This window comes from Mugil cephalus, chromosome 1 (assembly GCF_022458985.1).
Source record: "Mugil cephalus isolate CIBA_MC_2020 chromosome 1, CIBA_Mcephalus_1.1, whole genome shotgun sequence".
NCBI lineage: Eukaryota > Metazoa > Chordata > Actinopteri > Mugiliformes > Mugilidae > Mugil > Mugil cephalus.
In genome coordinates, this window is record NC_061770.1 from 23,600,121 (window position 1) to 23,619,423 (window position 19,303).

The 19,303-nt window shown below is 43.4% G+C and overlaps 1 protein-coding gene across 1 annotated transcript; it reads right to left on the reverse strand.

The window, feature by feature from the left end:
* Positions 1-132: 132 nt before the first annotated feature.
* Positions 133-18,856, reverse strand: pard6b (par-6 partitioning defective 6 homolog beta (C. elegans)). The gene is made up of 3 exons (XM_047603500.1): positions 18,485-18,856; positions 15,946-16,168; positions 133-4,036 (listed from the first exon to the last, which is right to left on the reverse strand). Exons 1-3 carry the CDS (start codon positions 18,545-18,547, stop codon positions 3,066-3,068), a joined length of 1,257 nt encoding a protein of 418 aa, XP_047459456.1. The 5' UTR covers positions 18,548-18,856; the 3' UTR covers positions 133-3,065.
* Between the last annotated feature and the right edge of the window lie 447 nt (positions 18,857-19,303).

A 19,303-nucleotide genomic window follows, 5' to 3' on the forward strand; every position in this document is an offset into this window, starting at 1 on the left:
TATAATCCCACCCTATATAATATAATATAATGTAATATAATATAATATAATATAATATAATATAATTTAATATAATATAATATAATATAATATAATTTAATATAATGACAATAACCTCACAAAAACATTGAGTATTGCTACATATTAGTTTATTTTATCCAGCTCCTCCAATCAGCAGTTACAGGTGTACATCTATTTATTCGTACATCTCCAGTTGAATCTTAAAACATTTTCAATTAATGTGATAAAATTGTACATTATATATATATATATAGATATATATTTATATAGCATCGATATGAAAATACTGACAATCTTCATTACAAATCTATACCACGGGATTTATCTGGCAAACAAGAATCATTGCTCAATCATTAAAAAACAAACAAAAAAAAAAAACATTTAGCCTGTTTTGAAGTGCTAAATTCGTTTCTTTTCCCTCAAAACAATAATTCACAGTATGAAAAAAAAAAGCAATAGTGTCACGTCTTGCACAGACAATTATAATAATGAAAAAATGGACTGTACCATGAGATTTATGACCGAAGCAATAACAAAAAACATCATAGTTATAAAAAATAAAGTCTTAAAATGTGTAAAAAGAAAGGAAATTTGCAGATACATGATTAGAGAGAATAAATATATATTAAAAAAAAAAAAAAAAAAACGTTTCCATGGTTACAATCCCGGAGTCCTGTGGTAAAGACAATAAATAAAAAAAAAAAAAAGGTTTTTAAAAGTCTTCCATTCAGAGTCATCGCTGTGTTTTTTCTGTACCTTAAAGTACCTTAAACAGAAAAGCTTGATTATTAAACAGACGTTAAATACCAAAGAATAAAGACGGAGCTTTGAATGATGAACATTAGTGTGTGTGATGGTGATTAGTGTGAAATCCTAACAGGAGAGTAAATGCTGAAATAATCGATGTCCGCTCTCACTCTGGGGAAGAACTAAGCGGCAGAATTTAATTGTACTGGATGTTTCCAATAAGTGTTACTGATCTACAGCATCAGGAACAAAACCTCTAAGAATCACTTTAAAAAAAAACAGAAACACATATTTCTCTTGGATTTTTAAAGCCCTCCTTAAAAATTCGCCTCTAATGGCTTCATGATCTGTAACATGAGCTGTGATAATTACTTTTTTCGTGGCCTGAAACAAACAGTTTGTATAGTTTTTTATCCTGAAACTATCAGGATTCATCTTATGAAGAGTTTTTAATGGCCTCATTACAAATCAGCCTGAAGCGGCTCATGATCACAAACAAAAACTGTGACTTCATCTTGTGACCTGAAACACATATTTCTTGAGTTTTTTATCTTAAAATATCCTAAACTCTGTAAAACAACTTGATTTTTTAAGCCGTCTCGTTACAAACTTGCCTCAAACAGGTTTTAAAATGTGAAAAAAAAGAGGTTTTAAAGGTTTTTAAAATGATTCTTAGTCTGTCGGGTCCGTGCTGCGAGCAAAGTTCGTCACACACAATGAAAGCAATTAAAGTACAGCTCACTGTGCACACTGGGCAGACCTGCCTCACCTTCCCCAAATAAAGAGTGTGAATCAGCTTGTGTCCAGCGTGATGTTTTCAGTGTGACTCAGTCGGATCCGTACGTCACTTTGAAACCGGGGCAGTTTCCCTCTAGTGACTGTACAAGTCGACTCATTTCTGACGTGTTGTTTGCGAATAGCGTTACACGTGAACGACAAAATATTGCAGAAATACTGGAGGGAATAGTTTTCATATGAGAAAACACAGAGATGAATGAACTGAGCAGCACAGAGATGAGACACAAGTTTTTTCCGCTCTGCGTGAACGTAAATCAAAGCATCGGCGGATTCTCACACAAGTCCTGATGGTAGACAATGAGAAAATATTACACTTGTGCATTTGTTTATACCAGAAAGTGAGTAAATATTATAGATCTGTGAGGGACTAATGAGATGTGTGAAAATCCAGTGATGTTTTAATTCATTTTTTTACGCAGAAATATAGAAAATCCCAAAGAGCACGAAAACCTTTAAGCTTTTTACGCCATATTGGTCCAGGGGGACGAAAACAAACAGAATTAATATCACATTCACATTTTGTCATTTGTACACCTGCAGCTGGGGAAATAGCCCTTAGTCGTGGAAAGGAGATGAGTGCAATATGAGCAAAACGTGAAGGGGAAATGAAACGATAACGCGTCTCGTTCCCCCGGTATTATTAGCAATAAGAAGAACAATGACAAAGATGAGGAAAAGGAAACAAAAAGAAAGGTGAAATAATATAAAACACAGGCTTAATTGTAGAGGAAGTTGTCCCAAAGAATGATCAAAAGCTTTTCATTAGCAGTCAGTCGTTACCACAGTAGGTAAACGGAGGAGAAATACCTAATAAGAGCGGCTAATAAAAGCGCCTGAGGCCGAACAAAGAGCCCAGACTTGTTTTTTTTATCTCTTTTTGAATAAAAACTACAGTATTATTGCAGATCTCAGCGCTCAGGGTTGACGGCCGCGGTGCTGCTGCCTTTCGTGCAAAGTCTTGTCGATTGTCGATTGAAAGCTCGAGCTCAAATTCTGCTTCAGTGAGTTTGAGTTGAAATGGAGAGAGGGAGGATGGAGGGGGAGGGGGGGTTAATCTTCTGCCCTCCAGCACAAACAACCGTCAGGAGGTTAAGAAGAAGCGCTTCAAGTGGTTCAGACATTTTTACTGAGGGCAGCAGGACCTTGAATGACACTTTGATTTGGACAGATTTGTGCCTGTAGAGCCGAGACGGGGGGTTGGGGGGTTGGGGTTAGGGGGGGTCACCACCTCTATGGCACACACGCGTGGTCATTGGCATGTAGGTGAAGAAAGTGTGTAAATGTCAGGATGTACAAACGCGTAGGCATTAGTGTCATGTTTCATATGTGCTTCACAGGTACGATCACCGTTTTGACACAAGTGTGATGTTCCCGTGTTTGATTTTTTTGTTGGTCCGTAAAGGCCCCCACCACCACCACCCACCACCCACACACAGCATCTGTGGAAGTATCTCGAGTGGTTCGTCTCTCTCCTCCAGTGTTTCCAGTGTTTCCAGACCCTACAGCGTTATAATCGTGCCGTCCTCCTCCAGATTCCGTCTCTCCATCGCTCTGTCCGGGGAGGGCGTGGTCGAGGCGGCGTTGCCTAAAGAGCCGCTGCTGCTGCCGCCGCTGGTGGGCAGGGTCCCGTTGGCGTTGATGGAGACGTCGGAGGCGGAGGCGGAGGCGGAGGCGGACGCGGCGGCGGAGCGGAGGTTGAGGTGCGGCTCGTAGCGAAGCAGCGACGGCATGCTGTAGTTGGAGGAGGCTCGCCTGATGGGCTCGGCCTCGCCGCCCGCCTCGATCACCAGGTCCTCGTCGTCTTCCTCGTCGCTGTCCATCTCGTCGACGGGGAAGTTCTGGATGATGTGCGTCGGCACGGAGGCCGCAGCGCCGGTGGTGCCGCCGCCTTGCGAGGAGTAGCCGCCGCCGCCGCCGCCGTAGTAGCTGGCGCCGCTGTCCGACGAGCGGCCCGAGCTACCGGACGCCGCGCCCCCTCCGCTGCGGACGACGTTGTTCCGCTGGTTGGCGGGCTTCACGGTGATGATGAGGTTGTGGCTGTTGGCGATCATCATGTCCGTCACCTGGTCCAGGGACTTCCCGGCCACCTCGATGCCGTTCACCTCCAGGACCTCGTCGTTGACGGCGAGCAGGCCCGTGCTCTCCGCCAGGCCCCCGGGGACCATGCGGGAGATGAATATCCCGGGCACCTTCTCCAGCCCCTGCGGGGTGACGCGGACGCTGGAGCCGTCGCGGATGTAGAAACCCAGCGGCTTCTCCTGGCCGTGCTTGTAGAGCCGCACGCGCCGGTGCGTCTCCGGGAGGATGTCCACGTCGATGATGGACGACACGGGACGGAAGTCTCTGGGGAGGCTGATGATCACCGGCGGCTTTTTCCTGTTGGCGTCCGGCCGCAGGAGAACCGCTGAAAGGACGTTGTTCTTCTTCCTGGTCAGCGAATCTGTACCGAACGTCGAGTAATCAGCCTCTTCTGCAAAAAAAAAGAGACAGAGGAAGTGGAGAAGCAGAAGTGGAGGACAAAGGTGGAGGCGGAAAAGAGAAGAAGGGGGATGTTAACAAAAGCTGGTTGATTTCTCCATTGATACCGTGCTGAGCTCGTTACACATCAGACTGTTACTGAGGCTGACGTCCTCTTGCATCATGTCATTTAGGGGAATGAATAACGCTTTGCTCTCGGCAGCTTGAGGCGTCGCTGCAGGGCGTCGGTGCTGAGCACACGTTCATCCCCGCTGTTCACCCCTCAGGTCTGATACAGAATAACGCACCAGCCAACTAACTGGGTCCTCAGCTCCTTCTCCCACTCCTTCTGTGGACCCGAATCATCCTACATCTGCCGCTTACAGCCTCGCACGTCCATATGGTGGTGAGCTGCGTTATCGTTCTAATGAGCATACGCCTGGTGTTAGAGACGTTGCCCCAACTAATCCTCTACTCTAAGTCTGGGATATGCTTTAAAGAAAATGATTTGATAGGAGGGCAGGGGCAACACGCTGAAACAAAACGTATGAAAGCATCGAATATCTGAGTGAGAGACTCTGTGCTGTTTAAAAGCAGCTGCACGATTCAGGAACTTCTACGTTTCTGCTTAAAAATGACTGAAAACAAGAGATTTTCAGTCCTGAAAGACGACAGCGAATCAAACGGTGGAACTTTGTACTATTTCCATGACTGTGTATTTGGATGCAGGTCACTGTGGGGCCCCCACTGAGAGTGGAAAGCATTGAGAAGGAGTGGGGGGGTCAGGCCACTTTCCTCTTTAACTATATAACATCTATAACTCTGGGTCGTGAACAACTGCCTCTACCTACTGAGCCACATCCTGTAAGTGTTTAATGTGTCATTGTTCTTATTTTACTCCTCTTTGAATAATTGGTTCTAAAAGTCACATTAGATGCAAGAATATTTTTGCGCATTTTAAGCAGGAAAACACAACATTATCATGACGTTATAGACTTTAACCTAACACAGCTGATACGTCTGAGGCCGACCAGGTAACAGAGTGAAAAGCTGGACCTTGGCTCTGTAATAGTTAACCAACATAATACAAGCAGCTAAACATTAACATCATTCTTTTTTGTTTTTGCAGGACCACAGTCCGTGTTTGTGTCAGTTTTTAAGCTATTTTTATATCTGTCTTTTTAGTTACGTCAGCTCGTTCACCTTTTTCCAAATCCCTCTCAGTTTGCCGTTTTTTTTTTTTTCCTTAAAGTCTGTTTTTAGATGAAAGAGCTCTATAAATAAAGCCCAGGCGCTCTTACACTGAACACTCCTATCTGGGAAAATAAACCACCCCCGGTGGCTGATAAACATTCAGGCTCTCAGGTTCTGACAGGTACATGCCCCCCCCACCACCACCACCACCACCACCACTCCCCTCTGCATCCTACAACCAAAACAAAAGGATCGATTGTCCCTGGAAAGAGCGACGGTCTCGTGTTTCGGTTCCCATGAGTTGCCACGAGTTTAGCGTACACACATTTAACGTATCTGCAGCAGGACTCGGCATTAAGGACCAACAATAAATGCAGAAACAAAACTTCCCACAGCTTTTTTTTTTTTAGCTATAGCTTCTCCTTTGTCGTTGTTTCTTTGCAGCACAGCCGTCATACAAAGATCTGGCTCTTGTCTGAACTTCTCTTCTCATCTAAACCATCCAACCTCCACCCCCAACATACAAAAGACCCGACCCGACAGTCGGAGTCGGAGCTGAGGAAGGAGAAAGGGACGGTCCCTCGAGGGCCACTCAAGAAGAGCTGCACACTCAGGTGCTCGCACACTAAAAACGCACAGAGCAGCAAAGAGACGCGGTTAATGAGCCTACGACGACCTGCAAATACGCGTAAACAACATTTAGATGTTTTATCTGTAGTTAGCGATGATGCTGTGGTGAGAAACGTGACGCCCTGACGAACTATAACTACATTATTATCGGAGCGCGCACGCTCTCGGTCTAATTGGCTACGAGAACCTTCAGGCGAGTCAATACGCACTCACACTGTACACACAGAACCTCACTTACACAAATGACCTTCTCGTTCTTCTTTGTTTCTATATACACACACGGTTAAAAAATATTTTTACACCCATACTCCAAATAACTCGCTGGCTGATGTTTAACCGAATCATCTTTAAAAGGACCGTGACTCAGCAACAATAAAGGTCGCTTTGTTTTTTTGTTACTATTTTTATCACTATGATGCAATAATAAATAAATACTTAAAGAGTAACTAATGCAAGTGAATTATTCTCCAATGTGATAAACTTTATTAATGATTTATTTCAGCCTGTTACAGTAAGTTTCATCTGGAGACTTTAACTTTAAGTCTTGAACCAAGACGACACCTGCTTCAAGATGTCAACCTGCACATCTTGTCCTTTATTTAAAAGTTTCATTTAAAAGTTGTTGTGATGTAAACACTTGAAGGTTTCCACTGTGGAAACAGTCAGATGTGAACTATGAGGGGAGGAGACAGAAAAGCTCTATGATGGTATAATTTGAAACTTGTCAACAGGGATTTGGTTCGTGTGGATCCGATTATTTTAATCTCACGGGCACAGACAAAGCGAGAAGATTTTTTTTACTTCTACGCTTTAATCACCATTAACTTTGTTGAAGTGTAACACTAAACCTGAGATACACCTGCGCAGCATCACAATCATTAGCCGCACACACACTCGCCGCATCCCTGCACATGTCTCCGAGGTATTTCAAATATGCGCCGGCTGCTCTGATTTCCCACACTTTGAATGGAGTTAGCGAGCAGCGAAGGAAGCAGAGCAGCGGAGGAGAAAATGAAAAGCCAGCGACACGACGTTGGAAGAAAAGGACACACACAGCGACGCTTTGTCACTCCTCCCTGTAGCGTAACACACACAAACACAGACGGGGTGAACTAATGCGCCTCCACCCTGACGCTGAGAAAAAAAAAGGCCTGTGACGAGGAGAGGAAAGCCCTTCATGGCTGGACACATCATTTCACCCGACGCTTTATTATCCACACACTCTGAACACTGGCTTTAGAAAGCGCCAGACTTAATGACACAGAGTGAGTGGAAAGCACAGGCATTTACAACGTGCCACACCTATCAACTTCTAATTTTAGAGAAGACAGATTCTACGCGCTATAAAAACCGTAACAAAACCTAGAATAATGACATCAACACACTTCCTTGCAGCGAGAGCATTCGAGCGTGCACCTGCTAACAGCACTCGCATTACGCACCCTTATTCAACACCCTCCACAACCACACAACAATCCATTACTTCCTGGTAACCGTGCATCAGGGAAACCTGAGACAGCGTCCAGGTGATACATCATTTTGAGGAAGGACGTACATGACGGCTACGTAAGCACATTATCACCACGATCACTGTTGCTTCCACCAAACACTGAAGCAATGAATGTAACGTGAATCTTACAGCAGCTACTTACAAACAGACCAGCACAGTTACAGATAGAGGCCTTGGGAACAGTTCACAGACATTTGAATCTATGGTGAATTATGCTGTAATGTAAAGAGAAGCCAATCAAACAAATAAAACACAAATAACATTTGTTTAGTCAGGAAAAAAAGAGCTAAAATGAGTTGCAATTACAAGTGCACTTCTCCTCCAGGATAACAAGTTCATTTCAAAGCCAAAATCATCTTGAAAAGGCTACAAAACCATCTCTAAAGAGTCTGAATGTATCACGATCCAACTCTGAATGGGCTGGGAGGTAAAAGCTTCTGCAGGAACATCATCAGCAGGTACCAGAAACGTTTCGTTGCTATTTATGTTATTTCTACACAAGGGGTTCACACCAGATGCTGAAATCAAGGGTTCACATACCGTTGCAGCTCAAAGGTCTGCAAATAATACTTCTTTTAAAATGAATAAATGAAAATTTTGAATATTTCTGTTCATTTGTTTGATTGAATTCTCTTTCCCTACTAAATTTTCAGGGGCGAGCTTCCTGCTCGCACTCCTAAAATGCGACAAAAAAATTCATAACAACGCGTCTCAAGGATCGAGACGGAGAAAAAAAAACAAGATGAGGATCGGCTGAAGGTTGCAGCGATCTGGAAACAGTCAAGTTTGTTGACGACTGAGCCTGGATGTTCACCACAGCTGGTGCCGCGCTGTTCCTGACACCGAACGATACGAGAGGGGGAGGAAACGGGGGGGGGGGGCGTCAGTGTGCACTGGTGTGGATGAGAGAAAGCAGGAGTGGTATTAAACTAAAGGAAAGGAATTCGAGGACATGGTTTCTAAGTGAAATTTAAGATTTTTTTTTTTACCACCATTGTGGGTTAAATAAGGAAAAATGAAACTGCAAACGAAGAGGTAATAAATGGATGTAAGGATTTAAGACTTACAATGGAAAATATGCTCGTATTTAAGACTTTTTAAGTCCTTAAATTTGGGATTATCAAATCTTAGACTTTTTAAGCCTCCACAGAAACCTTGCAGAAATACAGCAGAGGTGCAGCAAGGTGGGAAAGAGGGATAGAGCAGAAACTAAAAAGAGCGGAGAAAGGTGATAAGAAAATACTTTTCAAAAGGAGTAAATTCCCGGAGGGTTGCTATTCCTGGTGTGGTGAGCATACCTCCCTGGCACAGCCCAGATAAAAGTTCCTTAATGCTGCTGATAAGGGGAGGGAGAAAGAAATGGAAGGAGGGAGGTCGAAGAGAGAGAGAGCGCTGAGAGGAGAGGACAAACAGGGGCAAGAACGAGAGCTGATTAGAGCCGGCTATCGCTGCTTATATACTGACTCAATTCTTTAACAATTCATTTAGAGATATTTCAGCATGTTTCAGTTCCTTTCAATCATTCATCATAGAGACGTTGATGGAAGTAGTTTTGTCATTGGTTCCAGATATTGGTGATATTTCCACGATATTCTAAGTATTGCAACTTGTATATGTGTCTTTGCTTTTGTGCAGCTCCTCTCTGCTGTCAAACTTTAAAGATCCAGCTTTAAGAGAATGAGGAAGAAAGTTGTAAATTTGCAAATCGATGCAAGGATTTTATTGATTTTTTTTTTTTTAACCCCTGATAGGAGCGAGGTGTTTTTGGGAAAGCAACACGCTGCAGAGATTTAAAAGAAGTGTGAGGCGAGCTCAAGCAAAGGAAGCCTCGACGTGTAACTGAACTGACAACTTGAAGGATTATTACTAATTAAATCCATTATTCAAAAGACTCCGACTAGAGAATATTAGCCTGCGTCTGGGCCTCATCATATAATCTCATCAGTCCCGTTTTATTACTTTGTCCTGACAGGAGCCATCTGTCAAAAAAAGAACCCGACTCAAATCCACACACTTGAGGAAACCAACTTAATATAGCACGGCATGATGTAAAATAACGCATTAAGTCATTATCCGCTTTAATCCAGACTGAATGCATTTTTATTTGACAGTTTTCACTCAGGTTTTTCTCTGTGTCCGTGTGCTTCACTCTGGAAAACTGCAACATGAAGCAATTCCATCAATCTATTTTGTGCTGACACAGGTGGATTTTCTGCTTCCTATAATAGCTCCTGTCCTCCAACTTCACTCAACTTGTTCCTTAGTCACTATGCTCCTTTTTCTGTCCCTAGTTCTGCCTCCATCTTCCTTCTCCGGACCAGTATAAGTCACAGTGTGGACTGAGCTGGTGGTAATTGGAGCAGAGCTGGGGCTCAGAGTAGCAGAGAGCAGGGACAGGGGGGGGACGGAGGGTGGGACAGGACAGGGGAAGGCTACTTGGGAATGCTGGTTTCAGGACTAGGTTACAGGAAAGGGGGGGAGTCTGCGGTGAGGTGGCAAGATCCAAGTCTGACCCTGCCTTCCTCCACGGAGGACTAGAAGACGGGGGAACGGAGCAGCCACGTGGACCCACGGGGGAACCCGAGACTAGTTTTACAAGCCTGCCGCTGATGCATCTGAGTAAGGACTTTACTGGAGAGCGACAGGGACGAGGACTCTGCGGTTCTGACTCTTTCCTGACTACGGCATCTGCCTCTGGAAGAGAAGACAGTCGGTCAACAGTTAGATGTGGTTGCTAATGTTATTAGCACGTTCAGACCTTGCGTTAACATCCAATCTGATTGAACGCATCCAGTTTAAAGTCCTGGACATAAGACAAACTTTCAATGGGCAAGATGGGCTTTTAGCAGACTGCAACAAGCCTGAAAGCATCTATGAGACACGTAAATCACATTAACCAGAACTTTGAACTTTCACTAACGGGGAAAGCAGAGGTGTGAATGATGAAATAATGAATTGAATAATGGCTGAATTCCATTTAGCGGATCCAGTTTCAGGAGGCTGGTACCGTTCATGACTCCTGAAGTAACACCTGTTCTTTTTCTACTAAGAAAACAGCAGAAAGCACACACGGCCTATCAGCGCACACTCACCAACACATCCTAATCTTAGCTTAAATGTGCATGATACATGTTTCATTTTAGGGCTCTTTCTTAATAATTTATTATAATAACACTCATTTGACTGTAGGTGTGTTTAAAGGGTCCCTGGTGGATGCTGTTCCAGTAGATGCAGTAGATCATGGGGATCCAGCTGTGCAGGTAAACAACTTACAAAAGCTACAGAGAAATTTCCTCTTTGTGGTTCTAATGACAACACATCACGCTGAGCTGCGAAAGCGGGAAGGTGGCACAAAGGAGAAATTCTCTCAAGAGAGGCAAAATTGGCTCGGTCCTTTCACTCATGGCAGGGTGTAAGGACTGAGCACATTCAGAGAGACGCTAAAAATATTTTCTTTACAGCCACGGGGGAAAAAAATGATCAGTTTGTAAATGTGTAACAACTCTTGAGAGTAAGGGGATTAAAAGCGAATGAAGTGCAAACAGTGACAGTAGTTAGGCAACAGTGTTGGGGGAGCTGCGTGTCGGAGCCTGCGGACTGACTGGTGCTCAGCCAGCCAGGGTAAATAATGTTGGAATGGTGCGCTGAAAGAAAACCAACAGATAAGCGTATCAGCTATCGTGATTCATATCGATATCGCCGCTGCAGCAGCCGCGCCGAGCACAGGGAACGGGAAAGGAATGTGTTTTAATTAAAAAATGCAAGAAGTACAGCACATCTGTGCTCACGGGCCAGAATCTCAGAAGCTCTCTAACTCTCAGCTCAAAATGTTCATTCATAAAGTAGTAATAACTTATCACACAGACTTCTCGTTTATATAGCAAAACAAATACAGTCTCCTTTTTTAACTCTTGTTCCTCAGCTGCATTCCTCAGTCCGTCCCTCCATTGTTTCTCAGTTTATCCATATTAGTTCAGTAGTCAACAGGTCACTTTGCCCACTGACTCACCCTCACCCTTCCCTCACCTCACCTCACTCCTCCCGGTGCATATTTCACCCCTCCTTCCACATTTCTCATCCAGACATTTTTTTTTTCCTTCCCCCCTCGGAGCTCCGACCGTTTCCTTCCCTACTCCTCTATTCAATCATCTTTGTGAACCAACTTTGAGCGAAGAAATTCTGACTGGACTCTGGAGTTCAGAGGCTGGAGTCCCGTCGACTTTACTCGTCCTCCATCCAAGCCATCCATCCTCCCTCCCCCCTTTCCTCCCTCCCTCCCTCCATCCTTTAGCAGCCTGCACAGAGTCTCATTCAGTCAGGTTTAAAAAGGGATACGGTCGGGGGTTTTTGGCCCGTTTCTCTCCACTCTCCCATCTTTAAATGTTCTCCCTGCTTTTCTTTCCCTTGTTCTCCATCTATACCCCCGCGTTGACTGAGTCTGGCTCTGGAGCCCAGCGTCCAGTCTGGCCCGCTGTCCTGTCTAATCTAGCCAGCAGACGTGATCAGAGCTTGGCTGCATTCCACGCAAAAATGCCCCCCCTCTGTCCCTTCCTCCCTTCTTTCTTTCTCCATCTCTCCCCCTCTCTTCACGTCTTTCTTTCTTTCTCTTTCTCTCTCTCTCACCCTCCCCGGCTTGGGCCTCACTCTGCATTCCTCCCTCGCTAATACTATTCCCACTATCCTCCTCCCTCGCTCTCTACCTCCTAGTTGCATTCCTATCACACTTACACTACTCCCCCCCCCCCTTACATCTCTAATTACATGCCTCTGCCTTAACAATGCCTTATACATTACTCCCCTCTTTGGTACTGTTTACTCTCTCTCCCTTTCATCCTTCCATCGCTCTTATCAGGCCCGAGTTACGTTCCTCCTCCAGGCAAACCACCTTAAGTGCGGAGAGTCTATCATTCCTTCGCTCGTCGCACAGAGGCATCCTGAGGAATAATTCATACTCGGTTGTTATCCTCACGTCCTTTACGCCCGTTTGGCACATCGCTCTTGCTTTAAACTAGTTATCGCCACTATTTTCCTGATTTAATTTGATATTTATAAAACAGTATTTTACCTCTAGTTTCATCTTTCCTTTTTTTTCTTAAATAAAATGTTCAGATTTTTCTATACAACCAACTTGATCTTGAAATTTGACAACTCTATATATAGACTTATTGGATATAATCCAGCCGCAAAGTGCACACGTGATCTAGCAGAATAAATAAGATAAGAAAAGCCTTAATGAATTTCCAAGGGAGGAGATTATGTTTATTTAAGGTCCAAATCGAAACTTGGATCAGCCGATACTGATGATTAAAAAGTGTCAAAAGATCGGGGTGACAAAACTTGATCGGGACATCCCTACTCCAGATCATCTTCTTTGTTTCATGTGGTTCTCTGTGATTATTATAATGTCTATCTTTATCACTTTTGCACCTACGTGGTCACTCCCCTTCATTCCTTAACAGATTAAGCACATTGCTTATCACACTCGGAGCTGTTTCCTTCGTTATAGGGTGGGTAGACTTTGTATTGGAACATGTACTTTCTCAGTGTACATTTCCATTTCTATGGACTGATGACTCATGTGCTGGTTACTCATTACTGAGGCAGTCCCTGCTGGTATACGCAAATCCAAGCAATTCCTGTCCCTCTCTTCCCCCGGTGCCTTACAGGTTAAAAGTTATAAGCCGTTCAACCCGCGTGATCAGTGCACAACGTGACCAAACAAACAAATACACTCAGAAGGGACTGCGTTAAAAAGCTGCCACCACTACATGGATGACAAGCTGCAATGTTCCCGAAGACACAAAATGTGTCCTGGATGACTGATAAAGGCAAACAGTGTCAAACCCTGGAAAACACCTCTTATGCAACTGTATTTACAGCCAATCAAACAGAATCTGGGCGTGTCGCACAGTTTCCCCCGAGCTGACAACACGAGCAGTCAATTTGTCATTTTAAACGAGCAGGTTGCAAGTTTTTGAACCTCAGTAAAACAATAAAATAGTGTAGTATTTACGTTTAAAATGTCAACTCAAACTAGAGCCACGAAGATCGGAAAGATCCACTGTAAAAACAAAAAAAGAAAAACTATATGCAAGACGTGAAACTATCAATCATAATTCAAGAAACCAGTTGCGATTGAGTCATTTTTATGCAGAATGTAGATAATTATTAAGGTTGTACTCTTCATGACAGTATCAGTGACAGATATGTCTAAGTCACAAATTATCTTGTAAAATTTAATTTAGATGGTTTATGCTGTTCAGATGCTAACAGCAGAACTCCTAGGATGCTGTGTAGCTCCTATCAGCCTTAAGGAGGATCCACCACTGTTAATCCACCCATGAACAGGCCTCTTCAGTGGTGCTATAGCAACCAGTAAACACTGGACACGTCTGCCAGCCCCACAGTCGTGAACACATTGTCCACAGATGGGGGGTGTGGGTGTAGGGGATGCCCGGTGCTGCTCCGTTGAGCTGGTGTGTGTTGAAGCAATTAAAAAAAAAAAAAAAAAAATGACTGGCACAAGCACTCACCCCGTTTCTCAGCAGGGAACAATAAGATACTAATGGCTGCCGATGCAAGCGCCAATTCAGAAACAACAACAACAATGTGGGCATTATTCTGGAACCAGACTGCAACAATACAACAACATACACTCGGAGTCCCAACATCCGACCCCGTATCCCTCCACAGACCCATCTGCACAACAATGAATGAACAAAAAAACCACGGAGCAGCGCAGCCTGTGTTCAGTCTGGATTTTTAAGTCTTCCAGACAAATAAAGTGAAGAGCTAAAAATAACCTTCATGAAACTGAACTGTGCCGAGATCCGCGTACCAAGATTTCATTGTGCTATTCCATGAAGGCCATGGAGGAATAAACCTTGGCCCACACTACCGCTTTGTCTGAAGTCCTGCTCTTATGCAACAGTGAGAAATCTGGTCACATCTGACTATTGACCACCAGAGAGACATTTTATATAATTACCTCACCATCTTAACGGACAAACTAGTAGGCCTACATTAGAGTACAGACTATGGACTGATGTGGTGCACTGAACACAAACTGGTTTAGTGGAATAACTCAACAGCCAAGAGCTGAAAACTGTGACCAGCTGTCTTGCACCTGTGTAACCTGCAGGTTGGATACATATTTCAGTTTCAAAACAATCTTACGTAAAACTAAAACTGTCATTGGTTTTGGAGATTTATGTAATTTCCATAACATTTTATCTAAAGTCGCGATATGACAAGAGGCAGGAAGCCGCTGGTTGGTGGTCAACAAACCAATCAGAAAGCCAAGACAATAAGGGCCAATCCGACATCATGTTAGATATCTATGGTCGAAACTTTCCAGATAAACAACCTGCGTTTAGAGTTTAGTGTTAAAATGTTTCTGACTTGGCGCCAACACTGAGAAGCCATTACCTTTTGCTAGACTAGAGCCATCATTACAGATAATAACTGGTGTCTGCAGATCCATATCAAACCATATAAGCTGCCAATTTGCTACATCCGCACGCTGCAGAGGCTTTTAAGCCGGCAGCAAACTGCTCAGCATTAAGGTGAAGTCGGGAGGCGTAGACAAATCAGGGGGCTGTGGCTGTGTAAGGCTGAGTACAAATTTATCTTCAAGTGTGGATGACCGACGCGTGACACCTGCTTTGCCTGCATGTCCACATTTTGTTTTGGTGCATTTTGAGCAGAAGTGAGCCCAGCGTGGGGGGGTGGGCGTCTGGAGCGTGTAATTGAAACATGGTCCCATGCAGCGCTGCACAGTGACCCCACTAATCTCCTCCTGACAAAGTGGCTTAGCTTCTATAGGGTCATATGGCACATCGAGACAGCTTAAACACAACAGAGCGCACAGCCCCGTCTGCCCCCGAGGGGCAAGCTCACCCTGGGGTCCTCCTAGTATTCAACAGGTGATGTTTAGCAACTCAAAATCAAAGAAGTAGCTAACATTTTACGGGTTTGTGCATTTTCTTGGACAAGTGAAACAAACTAAACACGTTTGTTTGTTGTCAGACACATTGTCCTCCATTTGCTGAAAAGATAAGGAAATAATCTATGATACCATGTTCTCTGTAACAGCAGCACTATTAGCGCAATGATTACTGGAACCAGTGGGGAAGATTTCACTGGAGCCAGTGAGGAAGTAACAAATGAAAAGTGTCTTTGCTGAAGTTGAAAGCCTTATTTCCACAGCAGACTGCCGCGCTTCAATGACATTCAAACTAGACGAGTTATGCCCTGTGGGCACAGATTAAAAAACAATAAAACAGCAAATATTCTGCAACTTTCTTTTGTCCAGCTGTACAGTGAAATGTTGACTGCCCACTGCTGATGTTCAGCCATGTGGGTGAGAAGTGGGACACCAAAGGACAAAGCTAGAGGACAAACGTTTAGTAGTTTGTTTACAATCACAGCACAATGTGGGCAAAACATGAAAAAACTAACACTGTAGCATTTCAGAATTCTATTTGATTTTTTTTTTAAGCATCTCTACAAAATACATAAAGCCCCAATTGTTTCTTAGCTCAATGCTTTGTCTGACAAACAGATGGAAACTAGGTCTTTTCTCTTACCTTTCCTTTGCAGGAACAGCCTGAGCAGAGGGCTGGCCATGGAGATGGCCTTGTGGTAGTTGTCATCGTTGTTGATGGGCAGAAGGTCGCCGTGCACGTCGGCGTAGCCCACCAGCAACTCCACGTTGGGGATGCGGTGCACGTGCTGTAACAGGCCGTAGAACTCATCGAAGCGGCCCGGCTTCGACCGATCCAGAGAGAACCGACGAAACTCTGCACCAAACTGGGACAGGCAATCACACATGAGCACAAACACGCAAACTAAAACACACATAAACATAAGGAAAATTGCAACCGTGACATAACGGACATGTGCTAAAAGAAAATTAAGTAACGGGTTGGAGATTTGGAGCTTTCACTGATAAACATACAATGTTCTGGCAGCCCAGATAATGTCTAAAGCTTTGTAGTCTGCATGTCAAGAGTCTTTCATCCAATGTGTAGAAACACACCGCCACATGTGATGAATTATTAATGGACTCTTTGTGATGAGTGTATCTCTACGTTTGAGGATACAGAACATTCAAGCACAGCTTCATTGAGGCTGCCTGACAGCAGGTTTGTATGCAGCTTATATTAAAAAAAAAAAAAAGGGGATTGTGTGTTTTCACCGCCTTCCCACAGAACATCTCGATGGCTTATGAGTAATGAGTGTGGTTTGACTGGATCAATGGCTGCAGATGCCTAATCTTCAGGCGGTGGCGGAAGCGCCAACTGCGCAGTTGCCGATGTTGAAGAGAAGTACCAGTTGTTGTGGTTACTGTTGCAGAGTGCTGATGATCTACGATTCTCTGTCAACCTTGGACACCTGTTAGCCTGCCTCGCTACCAAGCTAAGTTGCTACCTGTCTGCAGTTTGTTAAGACATCATGTGGACAAGCAAGAAGACGACTGTGTAAAATGTTTTGTGGACAAATGAGACCAAAGTAGAAGATGGTGTTTGGAGATGAAACAACACCACATTCCAGCATCAGAACTTTCTTCCCTTCCATGAAACATGGGAGGTGATAACGTCCTTGTTTGGGACAACTTGTCATAATTGAATAACGAGTGAACTCTGAATTATACCAGTTAATTCCATAAGAAAACATCAGGACATCTGTCCACGAGCTGAAACTGAGAAGAAACTGGGTCACGCAGTAGTTCTTCGCTGAGGAATGAGCTAAAATTCTACCAAAACACTGAAGATGACTGATCAACAGTTACCGAAAACATTTAATTATTGCTGCACAAGGCAGTCACACCAGATCCTTTTACAACTCACAGATATGAACAAATGATTAACTTCCCTACTCAAAAATAAATGTACACATATAGTCTCTCTGTTCCGCTTGTGTGACTGCTTTCTCTTCGTCTACTTTCAGTCACTTTAATGCAGATAATCTGAGGGGAGCGCTACTAATACCACTGTCTCACCAGAAAATCCTAAAAGAAAGGAAACACACATCTGTCTGTGACGTGAATCTTAAGAAACGCTGCAAAGACAATACTACAAAGACAATGACACAAAGCATGCAAGTTGTCATACAAATGAGTAGTTAAAGAAAAACAAAATCAATGCTTCAGACCACAATAGAAATGTTCAACAGTTCATGTGGGAAAACCCCACAAACATCTCAGAAATGAAGCGGTTCTAGACAAATTATTTTAAAGCCACTGTCGACAACTGATCAGCCATTACGGAGGTACTCTTTCCACTAACTGATATGTACGAATGATTCATTTTCCTGAATATATAAATGCACACGTATGTTTCTGTTGATAGTTTGATTAGGTTCTTTGGGTCTAATAACAGGGCATGAAACAAAGACTCTGTAAATTGGCGGTAGAAAGGTGTCTGTTGTCGCTCTTGTATCTATTGAGCAACGTGATCAGATTGAGTCATAACATTTAAATAAGCCTATAAAACTGGTTATAAAAAGTAATAACATTCCTAGGGTCTCATTCCTCAACATGTTTGTCACTAATAACCTGCTGCGGAGGGAGACGTGCCGCTGACCGTATCACACCTGTCCACACACAGGTACAAAAAAATAAATAAATAAATAAATAACAAAAAATATACATATCTTCCGACCTAAATTAAAGGGTAAACACTATTTAACACGTGTAAACGCCCCCCCTTTCCCCGAGTAACGTTAATAAGCTAAGATGAGATCTTTATTCCGCCTTAAAGAGGCAAATATTTGGTGTGTGAGGGAAGGAGAGGATCGGCGGAGGAGGCTGTGACAGGTGACAGCAGTCACCCTCCACCTTCAAACTTAAACCAGCTAAAACTTAACCACAAATTACGGCCCCATATAAAGTTTTAAATAATTAAGCTAGATTTTTTTTTTTAAAAAAAACAAAACAAGCTAGTAAAAGACGGCTAACAAAAATAAATAACGTTTAGCTTATACCTATTTCTGATACGTGCGACACCGTACAAACCGCCGTCAAAGCCACTTAGCAGGCTAAATTAGCAAGTTAACAGCGGCTACCAGCTAAGAGGGGGACTCACTAGGTTTAAAACTAGACAAAGAAGCGTCCAATATATCCACCTTGCTCTTAACCTCCACGGCACTCAGAGAACGGCTGCTCGGCGCTCGGTTGTATTTGTTCATGTTTCGCTAGCAGCGGGACCGTCGCCGCTGGAGGAGCCACTCGTCCGGTCGCCCTGTCTCAGTCTCCTCTTCCTCTTCCTCCTCCTCCTCCTCCAGGCGAAGCAGTTGGATCCAACCAGGAGAAAAAAAAAAAACAAAAAAAAAACGTATGTCCAACGGTTATTTACGTCGTCCCGTCTCGCGCTCTCTCCAGAACGGCAAACGGCTGTCAGAGCAGCCTGGCTCGGCTCGTGAACTTGTCTCCTCTCATAGTTACCGTTGCCAGCGTCGCTTCACCTTCTCTCTCTCTCTCTCCTCTCTCTCTATCTCTCTGTGCCTAGAGAGCTGGATATTTCAAAATAAAGCCTCAATCCCTCGTCTTTCCCCTGGACTTCAAAATAAAAGCAGTCTTCCGACCCCAGGTATACTTGCTCCCAAATATATATACATATATATATATTAACACCATGACGTCTGTGAATCAGACAGGTACTTGTAAATGATTTTCTATTAAATTATTTTTGTTTTATTTTTTATATCCTCTGCTGTGTTATTTATTATTTAAAGAGCATTTACGTGTTTAGATACAATGTCAATATGGGAAACGACATGTAAATATATTTATTATTATATTGTATTTTAATTTATTATCATATTATATTTTAATATATTATTATTATTATTATTATTATTATTATTATTATTATTGATATTTTTCGCTGCTGTGTTATTATTTGTTGTCCCATCTGATTATAGTTTTTGTTTTTGTTATTTTAA